General features: G+C 40.3%; 1 protein-coding gene across 4 annotated transcripts in view; it reads right to left on the bottom strand.

Moving 5' to 3' along the window:
- Positions 1-23,761, bottom strand: part of LOC138631980 (diacylglycerol kinase zeta-like) — a 106,409-nt gene that overhangs the window by 57,442 nt on the left and 25,206 nt on the right. For 2 of the 4 annotated variants that reach the window (XM_069717212.1, XM_069717213.1), the window contains exons 1-15: positions 23,710-23,758; positions 14,047-15,128; positions 11,319-11,427; positions 10,226-10,321; positions 8,239-8,316; positions 7,418-7,474; positions 7,223-7,291; positions 6,927-6,998; positions 6,068-6,184; positions 5,029-5,100; positions 4,095-4,193; positions 3,734-3,816; positions 3,465-3,525; positions 831-938; positions 373-510 (exon numbers count right to left, since the gene is read on the bottom strand). In XM_069717212.1, the coding sequence (XP_069573313.1) occupies positions 373-510; positions 831-938; positions 3,465-3,525; positions 3,734-3,816; positions 4,095-4,193; positions 5,029-5,100; positions 6,068-6,184; positions 6,927-6,998; positions 7,223-7,291; positions 7,418-7,474; positions 8,239-8,316; positions 10,226-10,321; positions 11,319-11,427; positions 14,047-14,960 (2,073 nt within the window). In that variant the 5' untranslated portion in view covers positions 14,961-15,128; positions 23,710-23,758. Of the gene's footprint in view, positions 1-372; positions 511-830; positions 939-3,464; positions 3,526-3,733; positions 3,817-4,094; positions 4,194-5,028; positions 5,101-6,067; positions 6,185-6,926; positions 6,999-7,222; positions 7,292-7,417; positions 7,475-8,238; positions 8,317-10,225; positions 10,322-11,318; positions 11,428-14,046; positions 15,129-23,709; positions 23,759-23,761 lie in introns of those variants that run through there. The other 2 variants (XM_069717214.1, XM_069717215.1) reach the window with 1 other exon arrangement.

Below are 23,761 nucleotides of genomic sequence, written 5' to 3'. Positions count from 1 at the left end.
AGACTGCTGAGGTGATCAAGTTCTATACATGTAAACTCTATAATGTTGGTGACATCATCATGTTTGGAAGTCATCTGATGTGACATCACATCATGTTGGTGACATCATAATCTATGACTACTATATACCAAGAGAACTCCACTCCAACATGTCTTCATGAAGGTGTTGGATTGATTGGTTGAGTCAACTTTTACACTTTGAAGAGTTGAAGATGTCGGACCCAGTGAATTTTGTTTGTGAGTGAGTGAGTGAGTGAGTGAGTGAGTGAGTGAGTGTGTGTGTGTGTGTGTGTGTGTGTGTGTGTGTGTGTGTGTGTGTGTGTGTGTGTGTGTGTGTGTGTGTGTGTGTGTGTGTGTGTGTGTGTGCACGGACCTTATCAGTCTGCTGCTCGTCAGGTTCAGTCCCTGCACTGTGGTTTGGTTCAACCTGTAGATTCCACCTGTCCAGCTGGACGACAGCTCCGTCCTCGACGTGGGACAAGATCTTACACAGAGGTTCGTCTGTGTAACCCTGGAACACGTGCAGAGTTGCAATAAAACACGCCCACATGCATGCGTAAATGTATGTATATGAACATGAAACAGGATTGCAACTTTGAAATAAAAACAAGACAAGGTCAGAACCTAGTACATGGCTGCCCCATGTATGAAAACACTTTACATCTTTTAGTTTGAAACGAGGGCTTTTATTTTGAAACTGGTACAGGATGTTAGCCAAAACCAATCCCATCAGAAGTAGTGCTGAGTCAGATCAACTTCAGCGGTAGGTAACTGGACTGTATTTACTCAGTTCAGTTGCGTGTTAGTGTGCTTGTTCATGTTTTCACGCACCCCGCCCCAGTTGAGGGTCCTGGCGAGGTCATTTCCTGTCCCCAGTGGCAGCACGGCAACAGGAGGGTTTAACGCCAGGTCATCGAGACAGGACAGGATCCAGCCAACCTGGTTCAACACACATACAGATGTAGAATTAGAAAAAGGTCGTGTTCCTCCATCCATCTTCAACAGGTTGTTTTCAGTTCCCATCATAAATAACTCTGCAGCTGAATATTTACAAGGTTCTCAATCGTCAGGGTTTCATTCAGATTTTAAATGTATTAAAATTGGAACATACTGTATTATCATCATCATCCTTAAATAATTGCTTATGTAATTGTTTTTTTTGGCATTAGATTTTTCCTAAAATCAACCTTCAAAAAAATAATATTGGTCCGACAGACTTCATTATTAAAGTGAAATATTTGCAGCAGGAAATTACCCCCAAAAAAATTGATATGTGGAAAACATCCAGAAACATTCAGGCAATAATGAAACGTTTGACACCACAAGTTTGACATTAATGGCAGAAGGTTCACTATAAAACTTTGCTATAGAAAGCATTTCTGGCAATAATAGAATAATTTCTATATTCCCAAGATAGTTATTGTATTATTTCCCCTTTTTTATACCGCTTTGCCTGAACGCACCACAGGAGTTGTTTGGCAGCATTCTGGTCGAGGTTGAAAATTCAGTCCTAAATAATATTGAATCAAATTTGATAACTCTTTGATTAAAGAAAGCAATGAACTGTAAAAGATATCAAAACACTGAGTAACACAGTAACAGCTGAGTGTCTTGTGGCCTGTTCAAAGTTTGAATGGTGTTTCGAGCTGAAAGTAGGCGGAGCTTGTTGAAGGATTTGAAAAGTCTCTCCAGGATGAAAGGTTTTGAAAATGTTTGGAATTGCTTTGACGGTGACATCACATCCTGTTGGTGACATCAACTACTGGAGCGGATTATTTGTATGATTTTTAATTATACATCAGTGTTTTGTATTATTGAGTTCAGCCTCACTGAAATATTTACCAGAAACACATGGAATTTGAATTTGAAGCAAACCTGCAGCATAAATAATAAAGAATTCATTTTTTACCACAAGTTAGATTGAGGTTTGTCACAAACCTCATTTGCATATGAAAATATGACCTTGCTACAAATCTAATAAATACAATAAACTGGTTTAGTTGTGCTTACATTTTAGAAAAAAAAAACCAAGAAGTTCTGACATACAAAATGAAGATACGGTACTATTTCTAGGTCAGTAAATGAGTTGCCTCTTTGGCCAAAAAGACCGATTTTCTGGAGTTGTATCTTTCCATTAAAAGATCCATTTAATCTGCTCATCGGAAGTTTGTTCAAGTAAGTGAACCAGCTGTTACGGTTAACTAGAAAAAGCATGGATGTGCCTCATGTTTCCACCACAACGCTGCTGACGAAGAAGTTCACACGCTGGACCGACTGACTGGGGAAAAAGTCCTATTGATTGATAAATCAAAGTGTGAGATTTCTGGCAGCAACAAAGTGGTGTGTGAGGAGACCAACGGGAGAGATAATGATATCCCAGTGTATCGAACCCACGGTGGAGATGGACACCTAAAACGAGGAGAAGCATCACTCCGTTCCTCCGAGACATGCTGCTGCCTCCTGTGAAGAAGGATTTAAACCGCAGCAGGATAACCAGCTCAAACACACCTGAAAACCTTCCAGAGTCATCTGACCTCAAACGCACCGAACGGTTACGGAGGCACTTGAGCAAACAAGCATTTGATAACATCACAAGCAGCTCTGTAGAACAGGGGCATGCTGGGTAATCAAAGCTTCACACAAATTCGAGCCAGCTGGAAGAGCAGGATGTCACTAAGACACCATGAAATTCATCTACAACCACATTTCCCCCCCCAAAAAATTGGGATGCTGTGTAAAATGTCAATAAAAAACAGAGCGCAATGATTTGCAAATCCCACAAACTCATATTTAATTTAAAATATTTAAAAGACTAAATGTGAATTTGATGGTAGCAACACATCTCAAAAAAGTTGGGAGAGGGTTAACAAAAGACTGGAAAAAAATGTATAACGTAAAAAAAAAAACACACATCTGGTGGAACATCTCACAACTACTTAGATTACCATAGCAACAGATCAGTAACAAAGAATTGGTGGATTTCATCATCTACGGTTCATAAAATCATTAAAAGATTCCGAGAATCTGGAGAAATCTGGTTTGAAATTTGAACCCCGTCTTCACTGGCGGTGTCAAACCTTTAGTGTGAATCTTGGACACAGTATCTAAAATGTGTCTATAGGGTACAACGGTACATGTTCCTGTCATGACGACAAGTCCTCATGTCACTTAAACTACCTCCCAATAATACAAATCATTACATTTGTATGAGTGATTGGTGTTTATTGGTGTTTTTTCTATCATATGTATTTTCTGAGGTTACTTGCATCTACAAACCTGAATATGAATTGCTGTCCTCTGCATTTCTTATAATATTTCACTTATATTTTATTTGTGTGTGTGTGTGTGTGTGTGTGTGTGTGTGTGTGTGTGTGTGTGTGTGTGTGTGTGTGTGTGTGTGTGTGTGTGTGTGTGTGTGTGTGTGTGTGTGTGTGTGTGTGTGTGTGTGTGTGTGTGTGTCCTCACCGTGCCATCTCCTCCACAGGCCAGGATCCTCAGGTTGTGGACTTTACGGTACAGCTCCAGTCTAGAATAGATTCACAACGGTTCCTGGTCAGTTCCGCAAAAAATATATTGGACATAATAGTGTGTGTGTGTACTTGTTAAACTATCTTTATGAGGTCCGGTTTGAGTTTTAGACCAACAAAGTGAGGACTGTTTTTGAGATTTTCAGGTTGGGGTTGGGAAGTCCTCACAAAGATAGCCATACAAACATGTGTGTGAGAGGGACCAACCCCTCCTTCGGTCCTCCTTGGCTCAGATCAAACACCTGTCGGGGGTTCAGATACCACATGAAGGACTGCAGGATCTTCGTGCCCTGTGAGACAGAAGACATGAATGTGATCCAGAGAGATGTGGATGCTGGTTAAACTGCTCCTCAGGCTGAGGAAGAGTTTTAAAGCCCCAAAGTGGAAATAAAGTCACCAATCCCTGATTTCTTAGTGTCTACTATACACTGTTTTTTTTAAGTCTTCCTCTCTAATTCAGTCACTTAGCTGAATAATTGGTTTTAGTTACGCCATAACTGCTTAGCCGGTAGATTAAAACCAGCAGTGTGATCGGCTGACTGCGGAGTATAACCTGCTTCCTTATTACCTGGTTTCCTCCACTCTTGGGGTTGACGAACACCAGCAGCGGTTTCATCAGCGCTGAGGGGATTGGTCGGATTATGAACGGCTTCCACTGGCGTCCTTCCTGTCACAGAAGAAGAAGAAGAAGAAGAAAAAGAAGCTCAGAAGCTCGCAGCTAATTATTCAACCAAGAACTGATTACTTTAAAGATCTTTTCATGTCTGGTTCTCTGAAGGTTTTCTGTGATAACCGCAGGTTTCATGAGTTTATCATGAAGAAAGAAGGAAAATAAAGAAACGAATCAACAGTATGCAGAAGCTAGACAGAGTAGTCGTACATATATTACTGCTCATGGGAAATCGCAGCAGTGAGTATATATTTTAGATTCTGTCTGTTACAATCTTTGCTAGTTCGGAGCGGTTCGGAGCAGGAAGTGACCATATTTGGACGAGCTGGGGGAGGAGCCAGCGGCGGATCTGACCGATCTGATCGGAAACCTGACGATACTACGTCCCGCCCACCGACAGCTGTAACCTGACTGCACCGCAGGCCTGTCAATCAAACAGACACGCCCCCAAAAACAGGTCTTCTTGAATCTTCTTTTCTAATGAATGAGGGATTATTTTCAGATGGACCTCCAGAAAACTAAGAAGAAGGAGTGACTTTAGCTAACAACACCGAGATAACTGATGGACACATTTTATTCACTTTGGATTTGATGAGAGAAGTTGAATGGGAGTCTATGGAGCCGGAGGCTTTTTGGAGCCGACCTCTAGTGGCACTCGCTGGTATTGCAGCTGAAGACACTTCTGGATCAGAACCATTTTTCAGACCTGAAGCTACGAACATATTTTTATGTTCGGTCTGTGTTTGCACATGAACAAACGAAGACGGTGTCAGAAACAAAGAACTTAATCATGAGACCGGAGGAGACTCTGTGACGTTAACACAGGACTCACCTCGGCTCCTTTCTTGCTGCTTTTCCTCTTGAACGACGTCCTCTTCTTCTTCTTACTCGACTTCATAGATGACTGTCAGAGACAAGGAACAGACGGATGCATGTGATTTCAGGAGGAGCGCCTGACAGGGTTAGTTGAGACCAAACTCAGAACCCCATCAGGCCTTTGGCGTGAATGAAGCCTCTGGTATCCCAGTCTGACTGTTTATCTGATTTAGTCCTCAGAGGGATGATACTGGCTGACTGTGACAGCTTCAGCACTGCATTTAATTCACGACTACACTCAATTTCTCCAAATGTTACCAAACCCATTGTGTTATCGTCCCACTCTTGATCTCGATCTGACATGTGGCATTTACAAAAAAGAAAGTGATGAATCAGAGGAGGCTTCTTGGTACATTTCAAAAACCCTCTGTGATGCCAGAACTGCAAATTATCCATCATTAAAAAAGAGGAATACAAGAATAAGGTCGTCATTTGATCTAAATCATCAGCTTATGTTTTAAGACTCCGTCCCAACACGACTTGCTGGAGGATGTTTTCCTCTTAATTAACAGCTACATTTTAGATCAGATCTATCTGGACTAACAGGATATGTAACACAGGCCTTTATTAAACACTCTCTTTAAAAAGATTACTCTTAATGCAGCTGTTTTAGGACACCACAGACCTGTAGTCAATCTCAATTTAATTATTTCTAAAATGCTTAAAAAAGCAAATTAATTATGTGACTTTCTGCACATGACTGGCCAGTTTGAAGATTTTCAGTCAGGCTTTAGAGATTTACAGATAGAGGTTTTGGATAGATTTCAATTTGTTCACATCGTTGATGCCTCTCGAAACGTTGGTCATGGAGTTCCACAAGGCTCCGTACTCGGTACGATAATCTTTATATTAAAAAAGATTCCCTTTGGCGACATTTACAATGAAAAACACTCCATAAATGTCCATCGTTATGCACACAATGACACCCACATATACAGTATGAAACTGGATTGCGTTATGAGGCGAGCACTTCAGAAAGCGGACTGCCGTGTTACCTGATGGCGTTTGACCCGGATGATCCACGTCGGCGGAACGATGAGGGCGGCGTGAGCTCCGATTGGACACGCCTCCTCGATTTGCTGCAGCATGAAGCAGGAAACCTTGTTGTGGTACTAAAGAGGGAGATGCAACAGTACAACATGAAAATCGATTTACATCTATAGAGTACAAATTACAACATTTTACGAACCCTATTTTCTAATGAATGACGGATTATAAAATATATATTTCCCCAAAACGCCTTTCCTTGGTTAAAAAAAACATTTTCATAAGTATGTGTAAAAGCATAAGTATGTATATTTAAGAATGTATATAGAGTAGTGACGGGGCAAGAATTTTGAATATTCTAATAAATTATTATAATCTACAAGATCGATTCGCACATGCGACTCTTTAACTGCACCTGGTTGTAATGCTTTACATGCCTAAATATATATGTTATACTATATATTAAAATTCAAATAGTAGTTTTGCTTGAAATGCCCATCCCTAATGTGTACATGTTTACACATCAATTTTATATATATATATATGTGTGTGTGTATATTAATAAACATATACATTTTTCCTTTTGTTCCTTGAATGGACCTCCAGAAAACTAATAAGAAGGAGTGACTTTAGCTAACAACACCGAGAGAACTGATGGACACATTTGTTTCACTTTGGATTTGATGAGAGAAGTTGAATGGGAGTCTATGGAGCCGGAGGCTTTTTGGAGCCGACCTCTAGTGGCACTCGCTGGTATTGCAGCTGAAGACACTTCTGGATCGGATCCATTTTACAGACCTGAATCTACGAACTCTTTTATATCCAGTCTGTATCTGTAACCCAGAGTCTTCTTCCAGACATACTCACAGCCTGTTTGCACCACGAGCAGCTGATGGCGACGATCTCTTTACTGTGGAAAGCAAACTTCTGCTGGAAGCCCTAAACAGGAAACATGAACAGAACTACTTTAGTGCTTCACTGCATCTGAAAACTACTATTAAACAAAAGTCTAACATCTCTTGAGTTAAAGGAACCTTCAAGCAATTTAGGATAAAACTTATAATGTTTTTACTGTATTAAAACTGTATTTATGGCCTGAAGCTTAAAAACATTCTCATAAAATTAAAGGTTAATATATAAATAGTAACATAATTACCACCCACCTTCCCACACTGTTTACATTTTCCTTCTTGCCGTCTGCGATGCACCCAGTGATGATGCACCACGATGGGCTGGAAACACACGCAAACCACAAAAATTAAGCATTTAAACTCAAAAATATTGGTCACCATAATAACTTTAATGCAGTTTATTCGATTTCTGTGCAAAAAAAAAAAAAGAAACTTGAAAGAAGTCACCTCCCGGATGTTCCTGGATCCCGACTCTCTGAACGACGGCTTACAGCGGAAGTTAATCTGCAGGAGAGCAGAGAGGGAAAGAGGCGAGAGAAGGGAGTCAGGAAGCAGGACTGAACGCACCGCTGTTAAAAACCCTGACGGCATCCAGCGATCAGGCCGGTTTCAAGAAGGGAAAATCACCTGGAGACACCTTGATTTGGAGTTCCACTCGTTTTAACTCGGCGGAATAATCACACCAGAGACGGAAGGTTTTACGTCATTCAAAGGAAAAGAAAATGAGCCTTTTTTTTTTTTTTTTATAACGATGCAAAATTTCAGAGCGTCCACAAACTACATGTGAAGACTACACGGATTATTTTCTCGGGGTCGCCGACGAGGAGGAAGGAGAGGAAGCAGAGTTTTTTGGGGTTCTTTTTTTGTGTGTCTCACTCTAAAGGTGGAGTCATTGAGAGGCAGCGTGTCGTCCAGCAGAGTGGCTTTAGAGCTGGGGAACTGCAGGGCAGACAGGGAGGACAGTAAAAGGACCACCAAAACAACACTGAACTATAGACGTGAGGAGTGAAGTTAAAAAAAAAAAACTACAAGGTTTAAAGTAATCCATCTTTTCTCCTCTCACCAACAATTTTTTTGTTGACTGTTGACTATTCATTCCTAAATCTCCTTTTTCAAGACAGTTTTCGAAATCTTCTCATCTCCGTTGTTATTCTATGACGACTAAATTTGTACATTTAACGACGAGCTAATTTTTACATTTTCTGAAACAGCCCCCTTGATAAAATGCTTTAAAGTATTTGGAATAAAAGAAGAGTTCAAATAATTACCTTCTCCAGTTGTTCTATACAGATGGTGTGAGCTACGATCTTACAGGCTGCACACTTCCTCCGGTTGACGGACTTTTGCTGGAGAGACAGAAAAGAAGAAGGAAAACAATCAGTTCTGGAAAAAAAAAAAATCACAAGAAAAAGAAACAAAAGTCAATAAATGTATGGCTCTCAAAGGCGAGAAGGGATTTTTGACAATGAAACATGGAGCTGTAATACCACCTCTGACCACCGGGTGTCAGTCCTGTACTGGAAAGAGAAATGATGCAGACTGAAAGCAGCACAGATTCAGCACACAGATGACATGTCATGACTGGAGGTGCTGACATGAGTACAAATATAACGAAATGCTACCTTTCAGAGAATTGTTGCACCCTTAAAGCAACTTTATCTTCCCGGCACTGTTTTTTTGTTGTTGCTCTGAACACCAGGAAATAATCGAGGAGAAGGAAGTTAAACAAATGTACAAAAATAAAAAGATATTTCTCTTGACTTTAAAATGTCCAAATATCTATAGGTTGCAACACACAAGCAAAAATACCCCCAAATATTTAAGAATCATGGATTCGGCTCCTTTAATTTACTCTGTGTGATGAGCTGTAAACTCATACATGAAATATGCAAAATCATAGTCAGTCATTATACGACACATCTTTCATGAATACACAAGCATCTGTGGATTGTACATAAACCAACTTTATTATTTTGTACACTTATGGTTTTGAGTTACAGTTTTTTTTGTTTTTTGTTTATCTATCTTTACTGAAATGTTCCAAAACTGCATATTTTATTGAAAATAAATGTTATTTCTAGCCATCAATAGGCACTAATTAACTTGGTCTCTTCATTCTGCTGGTTTGGAGGTTGTACATTGGATATATATATTTTTTTTTTTTTTTTTTTATACCTGTATACTTCCCCAACATTTATACTGTGATATAAAGTAAGTATATTTCTAGAATAGATACTAAAATACTACAAATAATTTTGAAAGTAGTCCAAATGTTTGGCAGCGCTGTTCTTAAGTACTTGGACTGAACTGCTTTTGACCTGCATGACGTGGCTGCACTATAAATAAAGTTTAATACCATTAACAAGACAACAGAACCGAAATATAAACTTTAATTCATCTCTCGGGAGTTTTGCCTGAATAATAATAATACAAAAATAAAAATAGACCTACGTAAAATAGAAAAGCAGGACTCAACAGAAGGTTTTAAAAGCTCTTAACGGACCGGCAACCAGACATCAGCTTTTAGCCGCTGTCGCTAAAAATATGTCCGTTAGTGATCTGATGTGAAATAAGACACTCGGCAGCTCCTGGCTCTGATGTGGGAGGACGAGCGTTTCACTGCTGGACAAACTTTAAAGAGCTTTGTATGAAATGTGTCTGCGAGTGTTGGTGTGTTTAGCGTTCAAATATATTTTCCATGTTTCTCTCTCTCGACTCATTTCGGACGCATCAACCTCCGTCAGGTGTTTTGTTCGTGCTTTGCTTTTTTTGTGTGCATGTTATACATCTAGGACCTGATTTACTAAGAGCTCCATATAAAGGCTGCGAAATTGTTGGGTTTTTTTTATTCCAAAAAGTTTGCACATGTATTTTGCACCGGTTGTGATTGCGTCATCGGCATCACGTGCAGCCATGAAAATAAACGAACGACTGCGAAATGAAAAGGACGTTTTCATTCTTTTGATGTTGGAGAGCTATAAAGCAGAAAAATAAGTTGTTGGTTTTTTTTAAATAGTTTTATTGTCCCTTTAATTTGTTTGTAAGTGTGTTTTGATTTTGTTCTTAAATGTATTTTATTTTTCTGGTCTACGACTGTCCGTTTTATTCTCGGCCTGTCAATCATCTGTAAAGCACTTTGAACTGCGTGAAAATGTACGAAAAGTGCTGCATAGCTCTGATAAAAAATAGAACATACATAGAGAGACAGGAGGAAGAGGAAGAGGAAGAGGAAGATCATCAGATGGAGATACTCACCAGCGCTCTGGCGATGCAGAGTTGTTCTCCCACGTAGCAGTAATCTCCAGATACGTTGGTTTCAAACCAGATATGATCTCCATACAGAGCCGACTCCTGCACGCACACGCACACGCACACACACACGCACGCACACACACACACACACACACACACACACACGCACACACACACACACACACACACAGAGGAGGATGGACACTGAAACACGACTGTTTTCTGTCACTGTTGCTGAACACTGAAGCGCTGATTCATCAGTTTGTAATTCATCATGCAGAAGACAGACGTGATGTCATCACTGTGACATCACTGACGTGATTCTGTCCGTCACCATCTTTGCCAGTTCGGAGCGGTTCGGAGCGGGAAGTGACCATATTTGGACGAGCTGGGGGAGGAGCCAGCCTGACGATACTACGTCCCGCCCACCGATAGCTGTAACCTGACTGCACCACAGGCCTGTCAATCAAACAGACACGCCCCCAAAACCAGGTCTTCTTGAATCTTCTTTTCTAATGAATGAGGGATTATAAAGTATATATCTCCCAAAAACGCATTTCCTGGGTTAAAAAACAAAAACATTTTATAAGTATGTGTAAAAGCATAAGTATGTATATTTAAGAATGTATATATAGTAGTGACGGGGCTACTATTCAAATAAATCGTTATAATCTACAAGATCAATTCCTATATGCGACTCTTCCTTATTTCCTGTTTTTAAATGCGCCTAGTTGTAATGCTTTACTCCGGTCAGAAAGTGATGTACCTAAATATATATTATACTATATATTAAAATTCAAATAGTAGTTTTGCTTGAAATGCCCATCCCAAATGTGTACATGTTTACACATCAATGTGGTGTGTGTGTGTGTGTGTGTATATATATATATATAAAACACTGTCAATGACTAAAGAATAGAGTTGTTATGTGATTATAAATAAAAAGTTAACAAAACAAAACAATGAAGTGTCTAAATCCCAACAAAAGACTGAAGAGAAGGAGGTTATAGGAGGAGTTCTTGTGCTTGACACTTGACACTTGACATTTGACATTTGTTGTGTTGTGTTGTGTTGTCGTGGCGATCCTGCGACTCACCGTCCAGTCCACGGTGCTGCGGACGTGGGCCTCCGGGTCGGCCCGGTTCAGGGAGGACGTGCTGGGCTGGCAGGGCAGATGGTGGAGGCCCGACTTAGCGATCGCTTTCCTGAAAACACACAAAAACACAAACACCCATTTTGTGGATGATTGTTTTCTTCTTGATGGTAAAATTCAAGGACGCAAGAAAATATTTAACATTTAATTCACGGTTTTGAATACTGAGACATTAATGAGCAGAAATATGCATTTTGTTCCGATACCATATGAATGTGAAAGAAAATGGTCATATTTTAATATGCAAATTATTTGTGGCAGTTTAATAAACCACATACACACAAAAACACACACATCTGTGTGGAGTCCGTTTCAGTATTGACGCATATACACAAACTATTTCCATTCAAATCTATATAAATAGTGATCATTTATTCTTTTATTAAACCTTTATCCTGAGATCAAAAGTCAAATTTCAGTCAGTTTTAGCCACATTTAATCACTTTTTGATTTTTGGGGGACATTTTACTCATGAACACATTTTTTTTTTTTTTTAACTCCTATGATAAAGACAGTCAACAACAACAACAACTGTCACTGTTTGTAGTCCTGAGCCGTAGAGTTGCAAACTGTGCTAAATTTACATGCGTGTACAATATTTGCATACCAACCATCATTTACATTTCCAAAAAATATTGATGTAATGTATTTGCGTTCAACACCAGACAGACAGCTGCTGTCCAGCACATTTCATTCAAGCACATTGTTTATTTGTTTAAATGTTCCACATAAAAAGCTCCGTGTTTGAATGAACCAATAGGTGAACGAATAGGCTTCACATCCTGGATGGATGGAGGCTGTAGCCAAGGCCTCTCTGGTCTGGGTTATTAAGGAGGCAAGAATGGGACCACATTTCACTTTCAAAACTTCAGAAACTGGTCCTCTCAGTTTCCCAATGTTTACAGAGCGTTGTAAAAAAAAAAAAAAAAAAAAAAAAGAATCACGCAAAACACGTTTGTGGTCGTAACTGAACTTCACACAGATGTCTAATAGGATAAGATGACCTGAAGGTCAAAGGTCAGCCTTTTTTGGTTCCATCAGCAAAAACACCTTCGTGGCAGTGATTCAACACCAGAACTCAGGAGCAGAAGGACAAATTGTGACCATATTTCACATTTTTTGCAGCAACATGAAAACACATATAAGGATTCCTGTCACAACACACATAATTTGAGTCTGGACAGATTGTAAACTGTAACATGACTGGTTGGCGGAGGAGTAACAGCGATGTTGTAACTCCAGTTTCATTGATATGAAAATAAATCCTCGTCGTGACTAAGAGGGTCGCAGCGGGACATATTTTTATGAACTACTTTTGGATTCTCTCACGATGCTTTTGGTGCCGTAACCTCTTTTATAACGTCGTCTGTGACATCTGATAGAAGCACAGCGGGTTCAAATCCTGCCGGCCGTTATGTAATCATTTATTCAGAGTAGAAAGGAGGGAAAAAATAGATTAAAAGACAAAGAAGCCTCTTTCAGAATAAAAATAAAAACTGAAAACAAATAGTACAGCCGGCTGCGCCGATAAATTATTAACATAAATATGAAATAAATGTTACATAAGAGATGTTGGTTCAAACTGTGTAAAATCATATTTCATATTTAAAAAGACCTTTTTGCGTGCCAAGTTGCAATTAGATATTTTGTATGATGCCTTATTTTACCTGCATAAAATGAGGCATTTTTGATGTGAAAACATTTCAAATGTCAATTAAATAAACACTGTTCATGTTGAAAAAAAGCAACCTTGTATTGCTTGGAGTGAATAGTTTTTACCTGTGGAAGGAGATCTTGTCTACGAATGCAACAACCAGCACAACCCTACGTTATTCAGTTATAACAGAACTGTTCCTTTCAGTTATGATGTCCTTCACATTAAAATGATGATTAAATGTTTGTGATCAGAGGAAGTGATTCCATATTACTGGATGTTAAATGAGTTTTGTCCACACGTCCAGTTGTCAGAGACGTCTCTTTGTTGGTTTCATCCAGCAGGTCTATGTGTTGAATGAACATGAATTAAACAACATCTAAAGCTCTTATTTTGACAGCTGATGTAGTTTAATAAGTTCAATAAATAGATTTTTTTTTTTTTTAAAGATTAGAACTGAAATATTTCTGTGATGTGCAGCAGGATTATTATCACAGGAAGTGATTTCACATTTATTCCTTTATCAGGTAGTGGTTAAAAAAATATATATATAATTTTTCTTTCTCTACTGGCAATTTTTTTTTAATTCCCACAATTTTACACAAGAAACTCAAATTAAATCGCAATTTTTGAGAAAATCCACAGAAAAAAAAAAAAAAATTTTATCACAAAATAAAACTCAGCAAAAATCCTGGAGGGACTGAAAAGTGGTGTGTGTGTGTGTGTGTGTGTGTGTGTGTGTGTGTGTGTGTGTGTGTGTGCGTGCGTGCGTGCGTGCGTGTGTGTGGCTGTATGTGTGTGTGTGTGTGTGCGCGCGCGTGTGTGTGTGTGTGTGTGTGTGTGTGCGTGCGGCTGTGTGTGTGTGTGTGTGTGTGTGTGCGTGCGGCTGTATGTGTGTGTGTGTGTCTGCGCGCGCGTGTGCGTGTGTGTGTGTGTGTGTGTGTGTGTGTGTGTGTGTGTGTGTGTGTGTGTGTGTGTGTGTGTGCGTGCGTGTGTGCGTGCGTGTGTGTTACATACAACAGGAAGTTCTCCCACGTCTCCAGATACGGATCATAATAAATGCTCTCCTCCTCGTGTCCGTCCAGCGGTGACGAGCAGCTCTTCTGGAGTCCAGATCCAGATGAGGTCACATCTGCAGCTGGTCTGAGGTCAGAGGTCAGACCCAGACTGGGGCTGGTGGCCGACGTCTGGATGGGTTTGTTGGGAGCGCTGTGGCGTTTACCTTGCGGGCTGTACCGGCCGTACACGCTGTAACGTGTCTCGCTGCTCGGGAACGCCGACTCGGCCGGGAGGAGGTGGGAGGAGTTTCGCCTCAGGCAGCGAGGGGGGCGGAGCAAGGGGCGGGCTTTGCTGTTCTCCATCATCAGCGACCTCGTTAGGTGTAACTGAGCTGTTGGCTTGAAGCCGATTTCATTCATTCTGTTCTGGACTTCTTCTTCTTCTTCTTCTCCGTCCGACTCGGAGCAGAAGGAAGAGACATCCTCTTCCTCCTCCTCTTCCTCCTCCTTCTCCGTGAAACCCCCGCCCATCTGGACCACACTCGCCAGCAGCATGGACGATCCGAGTAAGTGCGGTTCGATAGATTTGACTCTGGAGGGGCGTCGGTATCGGACCGCCAGCCCGCGGCGAACGCGGGAGGCTCGTCTTCCCCTCCTGACGGCGCCCCCTGCTGCCTCGGAGGATCCCGGCTCGGCGACGGACTGCCGTCTCTGTCCGCTGGCCACCAGCAGGCCCGCGCTGGGCCGCCGGCGCTGGTCGGGACCCACCGGAGGCAGACCGACGGAGGAGCGTCTGGACTGCACCAACGTCACGGAGGGCAGCCCGACGCTGGAGCGCCTCCTGGCTTTGCTGGTCTGAACTGCGGCGCCGGCGGGCGGCTTCTTGGCTTTGTGGCGCCGACCGAAGCGACGCTGGAAGAAGAAATCCATCATGTCTCAAAGAGCAGCGCGAGGTTCGTTACACTGAAACGGACGCGTGGCATCGGAGAGGGACGTTTCCCCGCGAGCTCTGACGCCGAGGTCAAAGGTCAGATATTAAACATATTAATCCGACGGGAGGTGGGTTCACTTCATCTCTTCTCCCATCGTCCTCTAGAAATGCTGAGGAGGGAAAATCAAATCCTTTAAAACTAAAGCACATTTCTTTCCACTAAACAAACTTAATAAAACTTTATAATAAAAACTGGATTCCTGATGCAGTGCTGCTTCGTTCAAAGTCACTCAAATCAAAACCGCTGGCATTACCCAGCATGCCCTGCTTCTACAGCGGATAGTAACACTCATCGCACTACTGTGTTACAGCATTTTTTTGTAAAAAAAAATGTTGGCACAACCAATTACACAGTAAAAACTTAACGTTATTAATTTAAACCTTCTTATGCATCTCTTTTTTTTTCTTTTTTTTTTTAAATGTTTCTTTGAATCTGTTTATATGTAATTTTCTTGCTGTGAAGCACTTTGAGCTGCATTTCTTGTATGAAAGGTGCTCTACAAATAAAGTTTATTATTATTATTATTATTATTATTATTATTAAACCGGTTAGTTTAAAGTAGAAGTTTAAAGACATGTTATCTGTTATCCTGTTATCTTAGTTAATAGTTTTTTTTAGCCCAGAGAGGGTCGTGGTGATGATGTTCAATCTCAGCGCTCGTCAATGTAAAAATATATATATATATGTATATATATATATATATCCCTAATAAAGCCGTAGTTCAACACGTAAACAGAACAAGAGGATTTATTTTAGAGCTCATGAATGACAGCAAAAAATACTCTGATTACATCTTCCTCACTTTTACATGTGCAAAAACTCCTGATCACATGTGATTCGGCACATTGGAAACGTGTTTTTGGAATATTTTTATGCTGTAATGTGGGAAGCCAATGTGAAAACTCTTCCACATATTTTGTTATTCAGATGTTGTAACATGTGGAAAACATGTGAAACTCTTTAATTTAATCAATTCTGTAATATTCTGAGATATGAAAATCCACTGACACATTAAAACACAATCATGAGAACGGCGACAGATTAGATTTTAACCCTATTTTCATTTTCACTGACGTCAGATGTTTAATAAAAGTTATCAGTTGACAAGATAATAATAATAATAATAATAATAATAATAATAATAATAATAATAATAATAAGATTAAATTAAAAACATAAAGGGAAGCTAGAAAACGGAAAATAATTTTATTTTGGACAAATCATTTCAATGTGGTTAAACATAAAAACTAATTAAGAATCATACTCAGCAGAATATCATTATTTAGGACATCTTGTTTTTCACTTTTCTCCAATATAACAGAAAAGTCTCATCAGCTCGGGGTAGAAATATCAGCAGGTCTTATGTTAATGCTTCTTGATAAGTGACCATGAAAATACAAACGCAATAATAAAACTAAATAAGTATTAAATCCTGATGAATTTCTGGGCCTCCAGTTTTAAAAACTACTGAAGGACAAAGTCACTCTGTTTTTCTGTTGCGTTTCCGAGGCTGGATGGTAAAACATCTTATAGCGTAGAAACAGAAGTGTGTCACCCTGAGGTATTTGGAGGAGCAGGTTTTGCTGAGTTTGCACATATCAGTTTATGCTGCGTCTCGCAGAAGTACAAGCTGAAGGTAAACTGAGAAAACAACAAATCTGAACTCTGATGCTTCACAGAGAAATGCTGACCTTGAAGGTTGAAATAATTCAAATCACGTGGTTCTTCTCGACTTTTCCAATGTTATCAGACCAAAATGGATCAAATTCTGATAGAGAAATAACTTGTTTTGTGGAGTTGTGACACTCAATTTATCCACCGGTCCAAAAATGCTTAGCTTTGAGGTTCCCTCTCCTGTGGAACCGACTCTCAGTTTGGGTTTGGGAGACTTTAACTTTAAGATCAGGCTAGGTTAGGCTAGTGCTGCCTCAGGTGACCATGAATCATCCCTTAGTTTTGCTGTTGTAGGTCGAAGCCTTTGGAGGACTATTCATAAAGATGCAATGGCGGCTATTTATATTCTTTTTTTTCTCTTTTTTATGGATAAATAGCATAGTGAGGTAGATTTTGTTGTGTCACTTACGAAACAAGATGCTTAAATATTAAACAAGAAACATGCTCATTCACACCAGAGGGAGCTGGGGGAGGAGCCAGCGGTGGATCTGACCGATCTGATCGGAAACCTGACGATACTATGTCCCGCCCACCGATAGCTGTAACCTGACTGCACCACAGGCCTGTCAATCAAACAGACACGCCCCCAAAAACAGGTCTTCTTGAATCTTCTTTTCTAATGAATGAGGGATTATTTTCAGATGGACCTCCAGAAAACTAAGAAGAAGGAGTGACTTTAGCTAACAACACCGAGATAACTGATGGACACATTTGATTCACTTTGGATTTGATGAGAGAAGTTGAATGGGAGTCTATGGAGCCGTTTCTCTAAGAAGCAGACAACCGTCTATAAACTAACACAAAGACGTGGAGGACGACAACAGAGACAAAAGCTTCACTCTGACCAACACCGATTACTAAACGGCTGGATTGATAATAAATAAAACGACGAGGGCACTCGGAGAGCGCAGACGTCTGCTGAGGCCAACGCTCCACTCTCCTATGAAACCCAGATCTGTCACCGCAACCACGATACGTCTGGATATATTTCCAAAACTGTGAGAGCTGACGAGCCGAAGCCTCTCACAAACTACAACGCCTGAAACAACACTTTACGTACAAAATTAGAACGAAAGAATGTGACAAATAAAAAATTTGCCACTGTCCAGAGAGAGTTCATGTTGGTGTACCCAACATTTATGAGACTTAGATAAATCCACAGCACGATAGCAACGGGAAGTCCCACAGTACAGACGGTCCAGGATTAACATGTATGGTATTTAGCAGGCCTAATACCAAATATTAAAGTAAGTGAAAAAAAATATGTCATGTGATGCCACCCTGTGATTCGGATTGTGGCTTCTACTTCGGCCCATGCAGCACCGTTGCTCCGAGTTATAGGAAAATCTTCTTCTTTTTTTAAAACTCACTGAAAACGAATAAACGCGACCACAGCATCTTTTCTTTGTCAGATTAATGCTTCAGAAAATAAACATTTTAAGCTATTTATCCAACAGAGAATACTCGGTTCGATTTTTTTTTTTCACTCCATAACTACTCCGCAATCCTTCAACAACCAACTTTAAGTGCTGCGTACCAAAAACGTTGACGTTAATAACGCTCACGTATTGATGTTGGCCTCAGAAATCCAGCACACGTCAACCTATGATGTGTTTACATGTCCCTGCTTATAGTGCAAATACGGAAAGCTTAGCAGATTATTCCCTTTACCGCGAAACAACTATTTTACGACTATGTGTTTTTCCACCACGGTGTGTGTGTGTGTGTGTGTGTGTGTGTGTGTGTGTGTGTGTGTGTGTGTGTGTGTGTGTGTGTGTGTGTGTGTGTGTGTGTGTGTGTGTGTGTGTGTGCTGCTGTTACGTAACAGCTGCCGTCTACGATGATAATCCCCGACCATTATGGGGGAAGGTGAGGGAGAGATGCGATGACAGTACTCTGCGTATTTGCATGTCAACACGGTGACACGTACAGTATTTCAGTCTTCATGCGAAGACGAGGGGACGTTTTCCTGAAGAGTGTCTTTGTGTCAACCGAGAGGGAACTGAAGGACGCAGAAGACTGAAATAAAACAGACTGAAATCAAACAGATGTCAGTGCTGTAACATTTTTTATCTATTGTACCCAATTCAACCCGGTATCACGACAAAGCGTGAAATAGACCCGCTTTGGCCTGTAAAGGCGTGAGAGTTAAACGTTTTCCTGTAGTGGGCCAAACTTAAAACCTGCTGCATGCGTAGAGTCATGTGACTTACAGGAAAAGGACATTTATAGCTAAAAACACGTGGATGGGGTTAAAAAAAAATCCACAAAATTCAGATTTGAACCTCATTGACCTGCCTGGCTGTCTGTGACTAATGCCACTCCTTCCACCTCCTATGACCGTGAAAAAATGTCCTTTGTTGCCTCCGTTGCGGGACCTTGATCACATGATCCCACGTCACATGACATTCACGTGCACGTCGGTTTCACGCTTTCAAAACATGTAACCCTCCCACTTAGACAGGCCAAAGCGGGTCTATTTCACACTTTGCGACTGGTTGCCCGTTTCGTGTTCCCACTGTTCTGATGGACTCTCTCCAGAATCTCTACTTATTTCTGATCAGTTTGTTAACACAGTTAAATATAACTCTCGGGATGACTTTCACTTTCTGTCTCAGGGAGTTTAAGATTGACTCAAGTGATACATTTAAACACAACTGTGTACCTGTTGTGTGTCAAAATACAACCCAGTATATCACAGCAAAGCGTGAAATAGACACGCTCATCCATTTAGCATTTTTAAAACATGCAGCTAGAGAGATGGATTCTGGGACACGGAGACCTTCAAAGCGAACACCAGATGTGTCCTTTAAAAACATTTCCGCCTCTGGGAAACACTGCATAGTGTTTCTTGAATAGCTGGTTTTGTCACTACTGCACTTTAATGCGATCTGCTGGATCGTAAAATGGCATTTGGTGAGTGAAAAATAATTCGTGGACCTGCACTGTTTCGGATCCACTTTAAAGATGTAACAGGGTCTCGGTCTTATTTGCCCGATCTACACCTTTCCACCAAGTTTCATAAAAATCAGGCCAGCAGTTTTCCCATAATGCTGCTGACAAACAAATGAGCAGACAGAAAAACTAAACAAAAAAAATGGTAATTATCCGTCATGCTAAAGATCCTCGTAAACTGGCCTGGAGTTACCAAGCGGTAACCAACAGTGACTTCACCCGTTGGTTTGTGAACATTATGAATCCTCCAGTTCAGATTCTGTCCGTCACCATCTTTGCTAGTTCGGAGCGGTTTGGAGCAGGAAGTGACCATATTTGGACGAGCTGGGGGAGGAGCCAGAGGTGGATCTGACCGATGTGATCGGAAACCTGACGATACTACGTCCCGCCCACCGATAGCTGTAACCTGACTGCACCGCAGGCCTGTCAATCAAACAGACACGCCCCCAAAAACAGGTCTTCTTGAATCTTCTTTTCTAATGAATGAGGGATTATTTTCAGATGGACCTCCAGAAAACTAATAAGAAGGAGTGACTTTAGCTAACAACACCGAGATAACTGATGGACACATTTTATTCACTTTGGATTTGATGAGAGAAGTTGAATGGGAGTCTATGGAGCCGGAGGCTTTTTGGAGCCGACCTCTAGTGGCACTCGCTGGTATTGCAGCTGAAGACACTTCGGCCTTCATCATTTTTCAGACCTGAAGCTACGAACACTTGTTAAACAAAAAATATCTGTCAATAGAATGACTCATAGACCAAACAGGCCATAAATAATGGAAGTCCTATATAAAAAATATAATATATGCAAGTTTACTATGTCTGTGATGATATATGAGTGCTTGGAAAGCTAAAAGTGTTTCTTAGAGGAAGAAAAAAAAAAAGGCCTCTCATTCATCAGATGACCGTTTGTGAATGTGTACTCGGCTCAGGTGAACTTCGTGGAAAGAATGAGGAGGCTTTGTCAGTGTTTGTGGAGGAGGGCGGGAGACTTTCCAGAGCTCTGCACACGGGGGTTAAATATTTACATGTAAAATAGTGGAAAGCTATGCAAACACACACTAAAGAGTCCCAGACCGGGACTTACAGCTATCTTTAGCTGCCCAATGAGAGTGAGCTCTGTGCATAACGTGCTATATTGTAATAAGATTTAAAGAACATCCATCTGAGCCATACTGCAGTCTAGATAGTTTAATCGATTAGTAATAAAAAAAAGAAAGTGTGTTATTTATTAAAGCTTTATTCTGAATTTAAAATGTTATGTATTCAATTCTTTTTATTTTTTTTTAATTATATAAAGGAGGAAATTACACTACAATATTTTTGTTGTTGCTTGTCAAGTTTCCTAAAGTTTAGGGGGGGACAAAATGCAAAAACACTCTTTTACTGAGACATAAATAGAGTAGCATCAAAGAAACAATCATAATAATCTTATTTATAAAATGAATTCCTCGTACTGACATCGGTGCCTCTAATATAAACTCAGAAATTACAAACCATGCAGATACTATCGCAACATTTAACTGTCTCTGTCGTACGAGACACTGATAGCAATGTTTCCTTCAAATGGCAAACAATGACAAATATGACAACAATCGCTTTGTTTTGGTGCGTCCATCTTTGATATTACAACTCTCTGATTTGCTCACCACCTCGCTCCTTCTCTGTTGTCACTCTGAACATGTTTTCAGTCCAAACAGCTGCTTTTGTGACCCTGATGACTGAAATCACACACACACACACACACACACACACACACACACACACACACACACACACACACACACACACACACACACACGTACAGGCACCTCAGTAATCTTCCTCATGATAATCCCCAGCACCTCTGTTTCGGGGGATTTTCAACGACAGAGGCAGTAAGCGGATGTACGAGGACGGCGTCGAGCTTTACAAAGAGATTTTTTTTTAAACAACAACAACAACAACAACGTACATCATGAGATAGAAGAGAGACACATTAACCATAACATCCTTTTACCAAAACACAATACAACCAGTAGCTCCGCCCCCAGACATCTGATTGGTCAACTGTACATTTGGAACAAATCATCATAACATCCCGCTGCTCATCACTACAAATATGACTCTGCCTCCTCAATGGAAAATATAATTAGAATAGAATTTCATATATGTAAAATAATGTAGTTTCTACTTGTTCTAGTTCTATTAAATGACCCATTTGGTGAAGTCGGGTCTCTTTTGGTCCTTTTTGGTCGCTCCGAGCACCCGTACCGTAACACCACGGATAGTCACGCACTTAACATCCTTAGTTACATCCTCAGATATCTTTGTTCGTCAGATATCTTTGTTCATCAGATGTCTTTGTTCATCAGATATCTTTGTTCCTCAGGTATCTTTGTTCATCAGATATCTTTGTTCCTCAGATATCTTTGTTCATCAGATATCTTTGTTCCTCAGATATCTTTGTTCCTCAGATATCTTAGTTCTTCAGATATCTTTGTTCCTTAGATATCTTTGTTCCTCAGATATCTTTGTTCCAACCAGACTGAGCTCGCTGATCAGTTTAGTGTTTCTATGTTCTGTATTTATTCAGTTGGAGACTAGAAATCCTCTCTGTTGCTAGGTGGTTGCTAAGGGTCCGACTACTTCCTGGAGTAGGAGACATCACGTATGTTACATCAGAGTCTGTGCTTTAACGTGATTATTGGAACAACAGCGTCCGTAAGCCTTAATGTTGCTTAGTTATCTCCACGTTTCAGTTTTATCGTCTCCTTTTTGATTCCATGTCAATAAATCGATCCTTTATGAACTTATTGGACTCTTACAATGACAATAAAAGACCAGCAGGCCAAAGTAGACAGATAACCAAAAAACTAATTCCATCTAGCTCACTGTAAGTAGTTGTTACATTACAAGTCCTGAGAAAAACTTTTTGCATTTCTTTAAGTTGTTCAATTTCCCCGCTGCTATAGTCTCTCAGTGTCTGTTTGCTGCTGGTCAGGAAGTGGACAGGAAGTGGTCAGGAAGTGGACAGGAAGTGGACAGGAAGTGGACAGTTGGTTTTACAGCAGCCTGCTGCTGCTGGAAACGACAAGACTGAACCAAAACACTAAAGTTGAGGGTCAGAAAAACAAAATCTGAAAGGAGCTAAATCAAAAACAAAAATGAGGGGGAGGAAATAACTTTCTGTGGGCTCATTGCTATAAATAAATAAAATGTACATGACTCCATACATAATTTTTTGAAATGTTGATGAAAGCCAAATAGCTAAATAATGTATGTTGTTATTTGGAAGAAATCCAACAATACATCACTGATTAATTTGTTTTATAAGATGTTATACGTTGTAAATAAGGACAGTTTAGTTGTTATATCCTGGTGGTCACCACCTGTTTCCAGTCTCTGCGCTGTGATTGGCTGAACACACCACTGAGGTCACCAGCGCTGAATAGAAAGATTCTGTTCCTTATCACTTGATTTTAGCTGAGACAGTAAAAAGTTGTCAAAATCTTTCCAAGCTTGAATTGTGGAAGACAGCGGATTTATATATTTATTGAAATAATATTAATAATAGTGAAATTAAGAAGAATGAATAAAGAAAATAAAGTGTTCAAATTGACTGTATGTGAATGGAAGTACAATTAATTAAAACCCCAAATAATGTTTCATATTGAGAAACACTCATTTATTTGAATTGTAATTTCAGAGGTTTCATTTAAGAGAAATCATCTTTCAAAACCTTCTGATAACCACAACCTCTTCTTCCTGAGTCAACCGTCGTCACCGTGAACGCACCGTCGTGGGAAACGATGGTGACACGTGATTCCTTTTGATGAATATTTGTTCCCTTATTGGTCATTAAAGTTGATTAATACTCCTCTTGGTGTTTGAGTAGACTGAGAACGAGGAAGACGGCAGCACTGCATCGGCCTAACAACAACAACACAACACTGACTGACTTCACTCACAGCCGGGCTGACTTTGTCACAAAAACAAAAAAGAACAATGTATTCTTAATAAAAACATTTGAAAATCACATTGAATCCTCTTCTATCACTAAAACAAATGAGCGCCTACCTGTAAAAGGAGAAACTATCCACACATGCAGCCACGCTGTCTGCCGAGCGCA

Source organism: Brachyistius frenatus, unplaced genomic scaffold (assembly GCF_029030835.1).
Source record: "Brachyistius frenatus isolate BFR_SWC_R1_liver_20210118 unplaced genomic scaffold, ASM2903083v1 Contig_170, whole genome shotgun sequence".
Taxonomy (NCBI): Eukaryota; Metazoa; Chordata; class Actinopteri; family Embiotocidae; genus Brachyistius; species Brachyistius frenatus.
Note: the sequence above shows the minus strand (reverse complement) of the source record. Positions and strands in the feature narration are given on the sequence as shown.